At 35.8% G+C, this 15,351-nt stretch overlaps 1 protein-coding gene across 1 annotated transcript in view; it reads right to left on the bottom strand.

Moving 5' to 3' along the window:
• Positions 1–14,742, bottom strand: part of SDAD1 (SDA1 domain containing 1) — a 30,011-nt gene extending 15,269 nt beyond the window's left edge. Inside the window, exons 1-11 of the mRNA XM_016156047.2 lie at positions 14,512–14,742; positions 11,670–11,774; positions 11,115–11,213; positions 8,352–8,462; positions 6,784–6,855; positions 6,608–6,708; positions 5,536–5,593; positions 4,641–4,715; positions 2,025–2,126; positions 1,384–1,453; positions 103–206 (exon numbers count right to left, since the gene is read on the bottom strand). Coding sequence (XP_016011533.2) covers positions 103–206; positions 1,384–1,453; positions 2,025–2,126; positions 4,641–4,715; positions 5,536–5,593; positions 6,608–6,708; positions 6,784–6,855; positions 8,352–8,462; positions 11,115–11,213; positions 11,670–11,774; positions 14,512–14,601 — 987 coding nt within the window. The 5' untranslated portion in view covers positions 14,602–14,742. The remainder of the gene's footprint in view (positions 1–102; positions 207–1,383; positions 1,454–2,024; positions 2,127–4,640; positions 4,716–5,535; positions 5,594–6,607; positions 6,709–6,783; positions 6,856–8,351; positions 8,463–11,114; positions 11,214–11,669; positions 11,775–14,511) is intronic.
• Positions 14,743–15,351: the final 609 nt, after the last annotated feature.

The raw sequence follows: 15,351 nt of genomic DNA, 5'->3' as shown, positions 1-15,351 counted from the left end.
TGGGAATAAAATTAAGCCACTGCTCTACCTTAATGACTTTCCTTTTACCAAGAATGATTCTTCTTCTAATATTCACCAAGAGAAACATAATGTAATTCAAACCTCGTGAATTCCCACCAATCTGGATATGAGGTTCATGAGCATCATCTTCACTTCAAACCTCTCCTTAGAGCTCTCTAGCTGCTTTAGCAGTTTTTCTGCAAAATCTAGAAAAGAGAGTATCAGAGAAGTACACTGTGGGTCCATGGTCCACACATTATCTAACAGGTGTAGAGAAAGACAGTAAGATCAGCGACTCTGGTGTGGCTGTGCATGAAATTACTCTGCTCAAATAGGATGGTAAAAGCAGCAAGAATGACAAAAGGTGAAAAGATTCACACACAGATGAATAAATCTTCAATAGTGCCCAAAGTTAAGTCTTAAGGATTCCCAAGATTTTTAGCATCCATATCTTGAGTGACTGCTTGATAGGTGTTCCACTTAACAGTTCTCTAGAGTCTTGCTCCTCGAAGTGTGGTCTGCAGACTACCAGTAGTTGGTACACACAGTAGTTTGTCCAACATACAGAATCACCTGACCTCTTGAATCAGACACTTTAACAGGATCTCCAGGTGATTTGTATGTACGTTAAAGTTTAAGAAACACTAAGAGAGGTCAGCAAACACTGCTGTATATTAAAGCAGCAGTCCCCAGGGACCCGTGCTTCTATGGGAATCTAATGCCTGATGGTCTGAGGTGGAGCTGAGACGATGATGCTAGCGCTGGGAAGCGGCTGCAAATACAGACAAAGCTTCGCTGGCTCGCCCGCCACTAACCTAATGCGGCCCAGTTCCTAACAGGCCACATATCAGTATCGGTCTGCAGTTCAGGGTTTGGGGACCCCTGCATTAGAGTACAGAGGGCGTTTAAAAGTTCCAGTGCTCAGCTGCACCCCATACCAACTAATTGGAGTCTGGGAATGGCAAGACCCAAACACCAATATAGTTTTATAAATTCCTTAGGCGATTCCAATGTGCACTCTAGTTTGAGATTCTAGAGAACAGGCTTCCCTAACTGCTGGTTTCCACACACCAGTTTTTTTAAAAAAAGGATCAACAAAAGATTCTGAATTTTTCCTTTGGTCAAGTACAATGTCCTACCACTACTGTGTTGTTAAAGACGTGAATCACAGAGAGAGCTATTCTTCCATATTTTTCTTATTTTACTGTGGACTGGCAATCACCACTTTGGAATATAATTCTCTAGGTTACAACCAACTAATAACAACTAAGTATTGTCTCTTAAGTGCTAGGCATCTTATATTTTCTGGTAACTCAGAAGGTAAGAAACTAAATAGGCAGAGATAAGGCCAATAAGTAACTTGAGAACTTATCATTATAGTACCTTGGGGATCATGAATTAAGTGAATAGCTGAAAAGTTAAACACCTCTGGTTTTTTCTTCTTCTTTTGTTTCTGAAAGACAGGGAGAGGAAAAACATTTACATTCTAAATTACAGTGATGAAGTGCTTGGGGTTAAATGTGCTAAATGCTATTATTAAATCCACCATACTATTTAAAAAGAAAAAAATCTTTGTTACAAAAATGTTCCTTTCAACTACACGAATTAAAGGTGGTTTTTGTCTTTTAAGATTAAACCTTGGGAATTTTCCAGCTATCAGCACCTGTGAGAATTTTAAAAATTTGAAAATATAAGCATTATAAATCACATAGGACCAAACTAATGGTGTTCAGAATACTTGATACTCTTCAGAAGACACAGCTAGCAAAGATAACCTAATACAGGCCACCTTGATCAGAATAAGTGAAAAGTAAATTTAATCAAATGAATTTACTCAAGTTACACATTTTGCTAGTGCTGAAAACATTTACTTGTCTAAAAAATTACTGCTTAAAAATTCATTACACATTTCTAGATCTTTTTAAATGCTATTTCTTTATTTCGAATTCTTAAAAGCTTTTGCTAAAAAACACATATTCTGCATCCTCATGATTCCTACCTCATTTCCCAGGTACAAGTCTCACCTTGAGCACTTTCATAGCGTTTTCCAATCTTTTCTTGTGTTTAGAGCTTTTCTTCCCTGTGGCATACTGAACTAGCAGATCTCTTGCTGTTGGTCCTTCATCCTGAAGAAGAAACTACTTTGTAAAATGGTAAACAAGGAAAATCTGCACAGAAGCAAAGAGTAATCCTTTCAATCACTTCTTTGTACTTATATTCTCTGCACTGTTATTAAAAGAACGTAACTTTTAAAAATTCAGTAAAAAAGTATTTGCCCATGCGCACAAAGATTTTCACTGCAGCACTTTTTGTTTTTAATTTATATTGAAGTATAATACATAAACAGAATACAATGTTGCTTTTATTTGAAAAAAAGAAATTGGAAACAAATATTTATCAATAAGAAAATGCTTAAATTATAATATAGTCACATTTTGAAACACTACATGAAGGTTAAAAGGATGAGGTAGATCTGTATGTACTAACGGACGATCTAAATGCATTGGTACACACACACACACACACACACACACATATACATACACACAAACACAAAGAAAGCAAGTTGCAGAATATCATATATATTAATTACGTATTTTAAAAACCTATTACACACATAAGACAATCCATATATAAATGCATGAGAAACTGAATGGTTATCTGTGAAAAAGGGACTGGGAAGTGGAAATAAGACAAGGTCAAGAAAACTAATATACAAAATCTGACATTTTTTATCCGAAGAGGAAATACAGATGGCCAATAGACATATGAAAAGATGCTCAGGGTCATTAATTATCAGAGAAATGCAAATTAAAACCACAATGAGATATTACCTCGCACCTGTTAGAATGGCTATCATCAATAAATCAAAGAACAACAAGTGTTGGCGAGGATGTGAAGAAAAGAGAACCCTCATTTACTGTTGGTGGGATTGCAAACTGGTACAGCCACCATGGAAAACAATCTGGAAGTTTCTCAAAAAATTAAAAATAGAACTATCTTTTGACTCAGCAATTATACTTCTGGGTATTTGTCCAAAGAAAACCAAAACAACCATTCGTAAAGATCTACACTCCCCTATGTTCATGAGAGCTCTATTTATAATATCCAAGATATGAAAGCAATCTAAATGTCCATCAACAGACGACTGGATAAAGAAGTTATGATTCATATATACAATGGAGTGTTACTCAGCCATTTAAAAAAATGAAATCCTACCATTCGCAATGACATGGACAGACCTAAAGGGTATTATGCTGAGTGAAATCAGTCAGAGAAAGATAAATATCATATTATTTCACTAATATGCTGAATTTAAAGAACAAAAAGAACAAACTAATCAAAAACAGACCCACGAATATAAAGGACAATCAGGTGACAGCCAGAGGTGGACGGGGTGGGAGGGATGCGAGAAAGTGATAAAGTAGTTGATAGTTGATAGTATTTGATAGTCACAGGGATGGAGAGCACAGTATAGGGAATGCAGTCAGCAGTAAGATAATGGTTATGTGTAGAGCCAGAGGGAGGATACAATAATCAGGTGAATCATTTCATAAACTATATAAATAGCTAACCAATATACTGTATACTTGAAACTAATTTAAAAAATAAAAGGAATGACAGCACAGGGAATATAATCAATAGTATTATAATGGCTATCTGTAGAGCTAGATGAGTGACAGAGTAATCCGGGAGATCACTTCACAAACTATATAAATGTCTTACTGATGTACTGTATACCTAAAGCTAATAAAAAAAGAAATGAGCTATCAAAAAAATAAATCTGAAATTTTTCACAATAAGAATGTACTGTTTGAGACTCACAAATACGGTGGACAATTTGGTGATAGACAGATGGAAGGGGAGGATGAAGGACTGGGAGAATGGGGTGAAGGGTTAAAAAAGTACAAATTAATAGTTGATAGATGGTCATAGGGATGGGGAGCATGGCATAGGGAATGCAGTTAGCATTAATATATTGGCTAGGTGGAAAACCAGAGGAGAGAAGAAGCAATTAGGGGGATTGTTTTATAAATTACATGAATGTCTATCCAATGTACTGTATACTTGAAACTAATTAAAATAAATCAAGAAGTAAAAGAATGTACTGTTCATATATTATTTAATAAAATTACAAATTAAAAGATGTCATTACATATTCTAGTTTTCTTGTTACCGAAGTGCTAAAATGGAAATTTTTTTTGATTTTCTTTTTAATCTTTTTAAATTTTTAATAAAAAATATTTTTCAATAAAGACAATTTTGCGACATCATAAATCTTTTTTTCACTTTAAAGATGTCATATTACGCCTCTCCCTTCCCTCATTCTAAACTTCTATGTCGACATTCTACCTCAAAAAAATGTTGCAGCAATTTTCATTCTGAGTTTATATAGTGAGATATAGACTGCTTTAGAACTAAGAACAAGGCTGAATTAATCTAAGTTTTATTATTGAACCAAACTTACTGAATGTGATAAATTCTAAACAGGATAAAATCTCAGCATTGCAGAACTCAATAAGGATAAAGTAACATATAAGTTTCTAACTTGAGCAGTCATGGACTTCAAAATTTGTACTGAGAGCAATAATGAAATCTGATAAACTATAAAGCTCAGAAGCATCTATGATTAAACTAACCTCAGATTCTGAGTCACTGTCCGGTTTCTCCTCTTCATCCTTCCCAAGGAAGAATGTCAAAGCAGCAACTAATATCTAAAGAGCAATCAGAATAAAGTCTATTACACACCCAAGCTTACAACAAAGAATACTTTTGTCTACATTTTATACAAGAGTACAAACTAGGAGCTGAAGAAAATAATCAAAGAGTGGTAAGATTTGGGCTCATTCTTAATTAAAACATAATGTTTTTATAATGTGATTCATCCTAAAATATATATATGTAGTTGTCCCTAAGTATTCTCAGGGGATTGGTTCCAGGACCCTGGCGGATACCAAAATCCACAGATGCGCAAGTCCCTTATACAAAACGGCCTAAATCAACACATACAGTCAGTCAGCCTTCCATATCTGCATATTCACTCAATCACCGATCAAAAACAGTATTTTTCGAAATACTCTGAAACCCATGAATGCTGAGAGCCAACAGTAACTTAAAAAAAAAACTTTAGATAAAAACAGCCATACTCCACACAGTAGTTATCCTTCAAGCAAACTTTCAAGAATTTCAATATCCCCCACACAAAAAGTGACATTACAGCCCTTCTAAGAGAAAGTCAAACAGGTCCTTAAATTTCTTTCAGCTGTGCCTGAATTCAATAAAATAACAGTCAAGAATCACAGGGGAAAACATAAACACTGAGGCTATCACTTAATACACAGCATTTAAAAAACTCATGGTAATTTTTTTTTACTTCTCTAAAGCACAGATTGGTGAGGCAGCTTAAGCACAAAGAGAGCATTAGTAAGCATGACCTGCATATCCACACACCATCTCTTCCTCACATACTACCTCCTTCACGCTCTATCTAGAGAAGCAGACCACTCACAGATATTGCCTTCACACAGCACTCACCTTGGTGACCTTAGAGAAACATGCAGTTGTGATCACATTGACAGTTTTGGCATCGTTCCTGTGGGAAGATAAACGAGTACTTTAAAGTAAATTTTCATTCAACTGTATTTGATAGCATAGACAATGGCACAAAATAAACAATAATAAACATTTCTGACATGTTAGAATTCATAGTTGTAATATTTTAAAAAGTCAACCATAGGTGAACATTTAAATTTTAGCCCAGTCTTACTTCAGAAAATTGCACAGCCATTAAGATGAACTTTATGAAGAATTTTAATGACACAGGAACCTCAAGGTAAGTGAAACAAACAAAATCAGAATAAAAAACCATTAATATAGTAAAATTTCAAACATATTTAAAAATTCACATTAAAGAAAAGACAGGAGGAAATATAAATTATTAACAGGACTGTCTTGAGGTAGTGGGACTATAATTTTTTCAAAAACTTTTCTAGCTTCTCCAAATTTTCTATTGCAATGAATATTTAATAGTAAAAAATAAATTAGTGAAAGAAAAGCAAAAGACATTAGTTGGGGGCAATATACCAACAAATCAAAGTTTATAAAACATTTTATTTTACATACAGGATAAAATGCTTTCAACATCTTCAGAGTGGCAGATTAATAAGAGCACAGGTTTCAGAGTCAGATTTGAAATGATACATGCTATATTGAATTATATTAAAAGTTCACATGGATCAAAAAGAAAAAAAGAAAAAAAAGAGAAAGATCTGGGTTTGAATTTCAGTTCTGCCTTTTATCAGCCACTAAACTTAAACTCTGAACTTCAGGTTTGTTACCTATAAAATGGAGATAATTCCAGATAAGCTGCATTACATTGTTCTGAAGAATGAATGAGGTAATACGAAGTGTAGGTGCTCTTGAACCATTTTACGGTAGTCAGTGTTGCTATTCGTTATTTGTATTGCCTCTGTATTTTTACTTCCAACTTAACCTATGACAGAGTATATTAAAGAACTCAAAAGCAAGCAAAATATTTGCGTAAGTGCTCTGCAGTAACTATAAATGAATAATAGATTCTATTTCTTAAGAGGCAAATATATATTACCAGATATTTCTTCTGTAGAGTTCAATCATCACATCCAAGGATATCTTGGCTGCAGTGGCATTGCTGTCTCTTAACATGGTGTACATGAAATTCTGCAATACCTAAAGAAAAGAGAAAGAAAACTTAATACACTGATGGTACAATGCTGCAAACATGGAAAACAAAAGGGTACTTACTACATTCACTTTATTGTTCTTGTGTTTTGCATTTATATTCTTGATATCAGTCACAATATGTGTGTATAAAGTCTGAGAAAAAAAAGCAAAAATGTATACGTTAACCAACATATCAAACCTTGCTCAATTTGGAGAAAAGTACAAACGTACAGGAGGACTTAATATTACTTTTCATTTTATCATGAAAAAATTTCACAGAATAAACAAAACAAAGGCAGCAGCTAAAATGTAAAAGGAAAGCTGCCCAGAAAAGGTTAAACATGGAATTACCATATAAACACAATTTCACTTTCAGTTACATACCCAAGAAAAATAAAAACATATTTCCACACCAATGTTCACACAATATTCATAGCTGCATTATTCAGAATAGCCAAAAGGTGAAAACAACCTGAATGTCCATTAACTAATGAATGAATAAACTAAATATGGTATAATCACACAATGAAATAGTACCTGGCAACAAAAAGGAATGAAGAAGTACTGATACATACTAGAATGTGGACAAACCTTGAATTCATTATACTATGTGAAAGAAGCCAGACACAAAAACTATACATTACAGGACTCCATTTATATGAAATATCCAAAGTAGGCAAATCTATAAAGACCAAAAGTAGATTGGTAGTTGCCTCAGGCTAGAAGAGATTGGGGGATGGGGGAATGACTGCTAATGGAAATGGGGTTTCTTTGGAAGGTGATAATAATGTTCTAAAATTTATTGTGGTGATGGTTGCAAACTCTGAATATACTAAAAGCCACTGAATAGTGCATGTGAATTATATCTCAATAAAATTGTTATTTTAAAAAAAGGAAAGTTGCTCCATTTATTGAGCCCCCAACTGCTTGCAAGACAATACTGGCAATACATATATCATTAGTGCCCAGAATATGCTCCCATGGACTTTTATCCCACAAGTTAGACTAAGAAGTACAATTGCTAAAATCAAATGTTAGCAGTGTCTGGACACTTTGAAAAAAAAATGTTTAAGTTAATGAATGTGAACTTGTTTTTCTTTCTTAAATTTCTTTCATAAACATTCAGCTTCTAATCTTACTTATAAAAGCAAATACAAAGTCATAGAAAAATAGTAATAACAAAAAAGGTTAGTTTTGGCAGGGCTAAGGTTGGGCGGTTATAACTGAGAGTCTAGTCATGCTCTCATTTAGCTAGTCGATACAGTACAGTGGAAAAGGGCTTGGGTTCTGGAGCCAGACTGCCTGGTTTTATGTTCCTGCCCCACCACTCAGAATCTGTGTAACTCTGGGCATGTTACTCTACCTCTCTGTGCCTCAGCCTTTTCATCTATAAAATGATGATAATAATAATAATAAAAATAAACTTTATCTCATTTCGTGAGTAAGTAGATAAAATACATAAAAAGCTCTGGGAATGGTATCTGGCAAAAAGTAAGCACTTAATAAAAGTTCAACTATTACAACCATGGTCGATTTTTTCCTTTTATAATTATTCTTAAGTGTATCCAATAATGTGAAGCATCAAGAATTTACAAGTTTTATGTCATTGCAAGGAAAAATGAGATGTATAAAGCAATTCTGCTCTTTACCTTTCGCAGCAGCTTATCATGACAACGCAGAAGTTCAAAGAAGAGTTCTAGTAAACTTGACGGATTGATGAGGTTCTTATTTCTCAGCAAGATCAAAGCTTTGCAAAATGTCTCAGGAAGGAAAAGAAAACATACTATAAGATAAAAGTAATGAGAAAATGGAGCATGTATATCCCAAAAGAGCATAACATCTTCTACTAACTAAGCATTATTCTAAGCATCAGAACAGAACAGACAGTCTCTGCCCTCATGGACCTTATACACTGTGGGTGGAGTAGAAGAGGGAGAAATGAACAAGCAAGCACATAAACAGGAGTATCTCAGATAATAAGTGTCACAAAGGAAATAAAACAGGGTCATATTAATTGATACATTGTGGCTGCTTTACACGTGAGGTCAATATGTGACAAAATTCCAGTGATCAATGAATCCACAGAGATGAGAAAGGTGGGGTAACAGTAACATAATACACTAAATTGGAATAACCAATCTGAATTTGTGACCTTACAAGGCATTCTTTTCAAGTATTGTTAGCACCAAGAATGCCCCCAAAGCAGTTGTAGAACTTTTACCACCAACTTTCATAAGTATGCTTATTGCTCAAATTTTCGCCTCTAATACTTTTTTCCATTAGATGGAACAAATAGTCCTTGGAGAATAGCTGACTCTAAGTCTTGGGGCAAGAAAAATAGTAAGAAAGGCTTTGGAACTATTTCTGCCGGAATGCAAGGAAGCTTTCAAAAACATCAGGAGCACTACTCAAAGGACTAAGAAGCACCCAATGGCAAGGTGATGACAATCTGAACATAAAATAATAAAAATAATAATTCTTAAAACGGTCGAATAGTTGGTGATGGAAGGAAATCTAAGTTTGGGTGGCAAACACACAATACCATATATATACGACATACTGTTGAATTATACACTTGAAACTTATTTGATTTTATTAGTCAGTGTTACCCCAATAATTTTTAATAGAAAAAAATTAACAAAAAGTATATAAAAAGGTAGTTACATTGCCAAAGAAAGAGAAATATAAAAAAAATCATTTTATTGATTTTATTAGGTAATAAGTTAATTACATGGATATTTTGTTTCTTCTACTAAGAAATACAGTCTGTTTCCACCTATATAAGCAGGAAAGCATACAGAAAAACTTGGAAATGATTCAAAAAGTCCTGGAAAGGGAACAAATATATTAGGTAGAAAAAAGTTCAGAGCTTGATAATGATTGGTGGCTATAATAACAAGCTAATTAAAAAGAGGATGTCGCTAGTGTGTTCTAAGTGATTCCTCTAATGCTAATTACACAGACTCAATCCCTTGTTTCCTAGCAAAGGACATCTCTACTAATTATTTTATAAAAACCTACTAATCATTATAAAATACTATAAAGAAACATACACACGTTTATTTATTTAATAATGCCTGCTGACCATTTTAGTGTGGTGCTGTTATCTACACAAAACTTAAAAGCCTAATTACTTAAAAAGACATTGGGTCTCTACAGTCAAAATCTCAAACCTATACAACCTGGAGGAACTTGAAAAGTTCCATGACATTAAGTGTTCTGACTAAATGGTTCAGGTTTGAAACCTCTTGGGCTGTGCTGCTAGGTCCCATGTTCCAACTTGAGAGTTAATCAGTTAACAACCCTAAGTCTTCAACCTTGGTTTGTCTGAGATTGTAGTCTTTTTCTTAAAAATCTTAATAAAATCTTAGAATTACAGAAAGCCTTTCAAAATGTAAGAATAAGAAACGAAATTGAATCTACGGACTTAGTATTTTTACAAGTTTAGGTATAAGATATCACTATGTTTTGTGATCATAATATTTGTGTAAGTTCAACCTGCTGCAAAGGTGTTTAAAAGGCTGATGTATAAAATTTAAAAATGCCTAAGGTTGGGTTTCTATTACAGGGATTTGTCTGGGTGTGCTCTCTTTTAAAATGGAAGTAAGGCAGCAGGATAGGGCAGAGGAAAGGAAGCTGAGCAAGAATGTGCACCTGGCTGGAGACTAGCTTTAGTCCGATCACAAAGAAGCCCTGGAACACAAACTGCAGCACAAATCAGGACTCACCATGAGGGAAGGGGCTGTGCTTTTGTACCGCTGGGTTAGTCAGGTACCTGACATGAGCTTCCTTCGAGGGCTACCTTCCAGGGGCTAGGGCTCCCATTCAGCTGAGGACAATGCTCCAGAGAAACAGGAGTGTATGTGTGTGTGTGTGGGGGGGGGAGCATTAGGTGAAGGAAATGGGTATACTGGCTTGGTAAAGGGGATCTCAGCCAGGACCCAATCTCAACTACTAAAGTGACAACATTTAAATGATCAAAATGGATATTTAATGGGTAAGTTTATTATTAAGCTTATACAAATTATAAGTTGTAATTAAGGTTCTTCATGCATATAAGATTTGAATGACTAGAAGGAACCATCTATTCAAAAGAGGCAAAAGAGCATCCTGGGAGGGTTAGCATACTGGAAGAACAGAAAGATCAGAGAGAAGTGCAGCAGAAAAGGTGAAGAGACTTAAAAAAAAAAACAGGCAGGAAGCAGATCACGTAGGGACTTGAAGGCCACGATAAGTTTGAGTTTTATTCTACGAATAAATCAGAAGCCATAGAAGGATTTTAAGGACGAGGTGACATATTCTGATTAATATTTTGGAAAGATGTTTAGTTGAGAGGCTGTTCTCATTTAAACACATATTACATGCACAGACAATAACACAAGCACAGGTATCAACCACACTACCGATCATACCATTCGAAGATCTGGATCCAAGACAGTGTGATTGTAGGAGAGAAGATCTTTCAGTTCTTGAGGAAAGTTACTTAAGTGTTCTGGGTAGCAGTGACCAATCTGTAACAAAGACAAGACTCTTCTGAAGTTTTTCTTTCCTATAATTCATAGGCACATATTTAGGATGTTCTAAAATAGAAGAATAAAGACTATTTCACAGTAGATGGTTCCAAACCATATCTTTTTTTACATGCGAATTACTCTGACCCCATTCACATTTCCTCTAGTTTTAGTAAAATATGTGACATAATTTAGAATCTGATTTTATAATGAACTTGAAGAAAACAAATAGTTTGAAAGTTTTGCTCTGGCTGATTCTGTGAAAAAGTCTAGCAAAATCTTTGAACTCACCATATGGAAAAAATAAAATTTGCAAAGAGAGAAAATTTAAAAAAATGTTTTTCTTTAAATGACATTTTTACTCCAAATGGAATGAGACTGGGTATTACTGGAAAAATATTCTGCAAACGATATGTAACAACTGGTTTTTGTGTTATTCAGAAAGTATCTTCTTACCTGTGCCATAAACATCACCAGCTCTGCCAGTTCTTTGCTGGGTTTATTTGGTTGTAATTTGAAAATCTCCACATTGGATTTGTAGTGATTATATTGCTGTAGAAACTGTAGAAAAATAAATTTAAGTTTGTTACCTTCTATTAAATGACTTTCTCAGCAGGGAATAAAAATTACTTTGTAGAAGTCTTTGACAGTAACATGGAGAAAAAGATGTACAAAAGTATATCGATACACTACCTTTTCCTTATCTGTATTCTTCAAAATAAGTTTTGAAAAATTTAGGCACATCATAGGTAAACTAAAGGCTTTTTCTTTTACTGTTAAAATTCAGGCAGTGTGGTGTAAAGCAGCGGTCCCTAATCTTTGTGGCACCAAGGGCCAGTGCTCCTATGAGAATCTAATGCCTGATGATCTAAGGTGGAGCTGAGGCAGTGATACTAGTACTGGGGAGCGGCTGCCAATACAGATGAAGCTCTCGTTTGCCCGCCACTCACCTCCTGCTGTGTGGCCCAGTTCCTAGCAAACCATGGACCAGTACTGATCCTTGGCCTGGGGGCTGAGGACCCCTGGTGTAAAGAACAGTGAAATAAAAGTCAAAAACTCAGATTCTGGCTCTATTCTGCCATTTACCGTCCCAATAACTCCTACTACATTTTCGATGTGTACAGAGCACCGACATCAGCAGAAAAATATCAGGCCAGAAAATGTAAATTATTTATATCTCAAATACACAAAGTACTCCAGTCAAGATTCCCCTCTTCTAAATACTAATTGAGATTTTATCCTGGAGGTATAGATAGGATATGTTAACAGCCAAAAGCAATAGATGCACAGAAATAATGATAGTAGCTTCCACTTGTTCAGCACTTGCTATATGCCAACCTCATTGTGTACATTATCTCATTTAATTATGTTTAATCCTAGCAACTCAATCTAATGTTGAAATTCACCAGGCCTCACTTACATGTATCTACTCTCTATCCCTAGACCACACTTTTAAGGAGTGTATGTATGTGCATGAAATAGAGACAGACAGATAGACAGACACACTGTGAGAATGAGTACTTCTTGATATTACCAGCCTTGACTGGTCTAGTGAACTCCACATTCATATATTACTTGTCTGATATCTCTGTTTAGATGTCTACCAGACATTTTAAACTTAGCATGGCCAGAAAACAACTCTTGATTTCCAACAAAACTGGTAGGCCTCCATCTTTCTCCACAAGTAGGAGTTAAGAGAGACCTGAAGCCCCCTCCATGCTTCAGATAAGACCCTCTCTTTCTTGACTCCATACCACTATTGACAGGAGTGAGGAGAGTGCCTCAGAACTCAGTATGCTCCTGGCAAGATCCTTATCCCACTTCTTCCCCCACCCTACCTGGCCCAGCCATCACTAACTGCCTTGAGGTAAAAAGGACATATTCTCATTCAGTTTTACTTTCTTCATGTCCTTACCACTATATGTCTACCATCACTAGAACATAAATTCAAAAGAATAAGGCTCTCATATCTGTCTTATCATTGTATCCTCAGTGCCTAGAATTATACTGACACACAGTAGGTAAAATATGTATAGATTTGCATGTGTATTTGTTAAATGAATAAAAAAGCAATTCTCTGTGGTAAGAATAATCTCCTTACATATTAAAACATGCTCAGTAATTAATGCTCCCTTTTGAAAGAACTGGTCAAAAGCAGGGCTAGAATTTAGAGTTAGTTTTGAAACCAGTGCTCTTAAATACAGCACTATATAGACTATTTATTGCTCTGTTGATGGTTGAATAGTGCTTTACACATCTTAGAGCCTCGCCTATATTAATTTCTTGTATTTGTTCCTTACTCTTTATTTTCACTGCCTTGATTCTGGGAAAGGCTCTCTTTACTGGTGACCTAAATCACATCGCTCTTTTTTAAAGCTTTAATATAAATATTTCTACGTGAAAAATTGGGGAAGAAGGGAAAGGAGAAAGGCAGTCAAAAAATGAATAATTGTATTATCCATTGGAAAAAAATCATAATTTAGTGAGAAAGAAGCCTAAACAACTGCAGCAAACACCTAGCAGATTCTTGTTTAATGCCTGTCAGACAGATGAAGAAAACACTTGCCAGATTAACATATCAAAATTGTCACTTTCATTTTGTCACTTGACTCAAACACCTTCAACGTTCATAATTCGTATGACGTCCGTATACAAAGTCCCTCACAATCTGGACCTAATCTAATTTTTCAACCTCACCTTTTCCCGAAAAGATTCTGACATCCAAGTCATGCCAGCTTCCGATGAGTTTAAATCCTGGTTTAACTGGATATACTAAGCTCTGGTGTCTGTCTCTCATACATCTCTTATACATGAGAATACCACCTCCTTCCCAATACAGCCCTACCACACACAGCTCGGCTTGGAAACGAACGTCGGTAGAAAGCATCCTAACATAAGATTCATCAAGTGTTACCAACTAGTTCAAGTTACGGGTTCCTGAAAAGAAAAGGTTGAGAAACCTGCATGGAAGTTACAGATTAGGGGCGGACCATTTGTCTCTCCACCGCTGTGAAGTCGGGAAATAAATCCTAAAGCAAAATGAGGTCTTTAAGGGTGTTTCTGTGACAGCGGGGTCTACAGAGCTGGAAAAATATCCAAAGGGACAGATTTCCAAGAAGTGGGGAACGAACTCTGAGTCGTGTCGCTTCTCAAGCCTTTTTCTTTTCCCAAGAGACTCCAAAACCTAAAAGAACACGTGGCCAGCCAGGATCCCAGCTCCACTCTACGCCTCCCGGCCCCACTGGTGTCTATAACTAGTCGCGCTTCGGCCTCTAGCGTTGCCGCGCCGCAAACCCACCTCTTCCACGTAGGCCGGTGGGTCCCGCTTGATCAGATTCTGTAACTGCGGCAGGTTGCTGGGCAGCTTGTTGTTGTTTCTGTTGGACATATTGGCTGGCTTCGCGGCGAGCACTTTTAGGAAAATTCACACCGCTGGCAACTGCTAACAGCTCCAGCTACAGCTGGGAATCGTGCTTCCGAGTACAACCGGAAACAGCACATGGGACATTCAACAGGCGGCGCCATTTTGACTATTAAAACAAGCTGGACTACGGGAGCCTCAGAATGTCAAACTTACTTTCACTGCCGAAATGCTCTGTCGTGGCTTTTACGACATTTCCCAGCATCGGGGAACCGCTACTACTGCCTATCGTTTCTGAGATCATCTAAAAGGCAAAGGGTTTTGTTTTGTTTTGTTTGTTTTGTTTTGTTTTGTTTTCCACATACATTAGTTATTTCATCATCTTGATGCTCCTGCGAAACAGACAGATGATTACTAGATTTTTTATTTTTTTAATTCCTAAACCTAAAGTTAGAAGCTAAATAAATCCGTGGGGAGTAGATAGCACTATCCTATTCTCTAATACAGGGGAAAAAAGAGCAATGAGGGGCGTTTTTTTAATTGGATAATTTTAAATACTTTTTGTTTCAATTCATCGCGACCCAAACTCAGGAAAAGACTGCAGACTAGATAAAGTGTGGTCATGATGTTTGTTTTAAAAATGTAAATTATTTTGTATTGAAAAGAACCAGTTTTATAACTTATACCAGTGTTATAATCAGTTCCTGGTAATTCCAAGAGAATTCATTTCTACCATGTCACAATGTGCAAAAATAAATATGTGGTGAATGATGTATG

This window comes from Rousettus aegyptiacus, unplaced genomic scaffold (genome assembly GCF_014176215.1).
Source record: "Rousettus aegyptiacus isolate mRouAeg1 unplaced genomic scaffold, mRouAeg1.p scaffold_m13_p_10, whole genome shotgun sequence".
Taxonomy (NCBI): Eukaryota; Metazoa; Chordata; class Mammalia; order Chiroptera; family Pteropodidae; genus Rousettus; species Rousettus aegyptiacus.
Note: the sequence above shows the minus strand (reverse complement) of the source record. Positions and strands in the feature narration are given on the sequence as shown.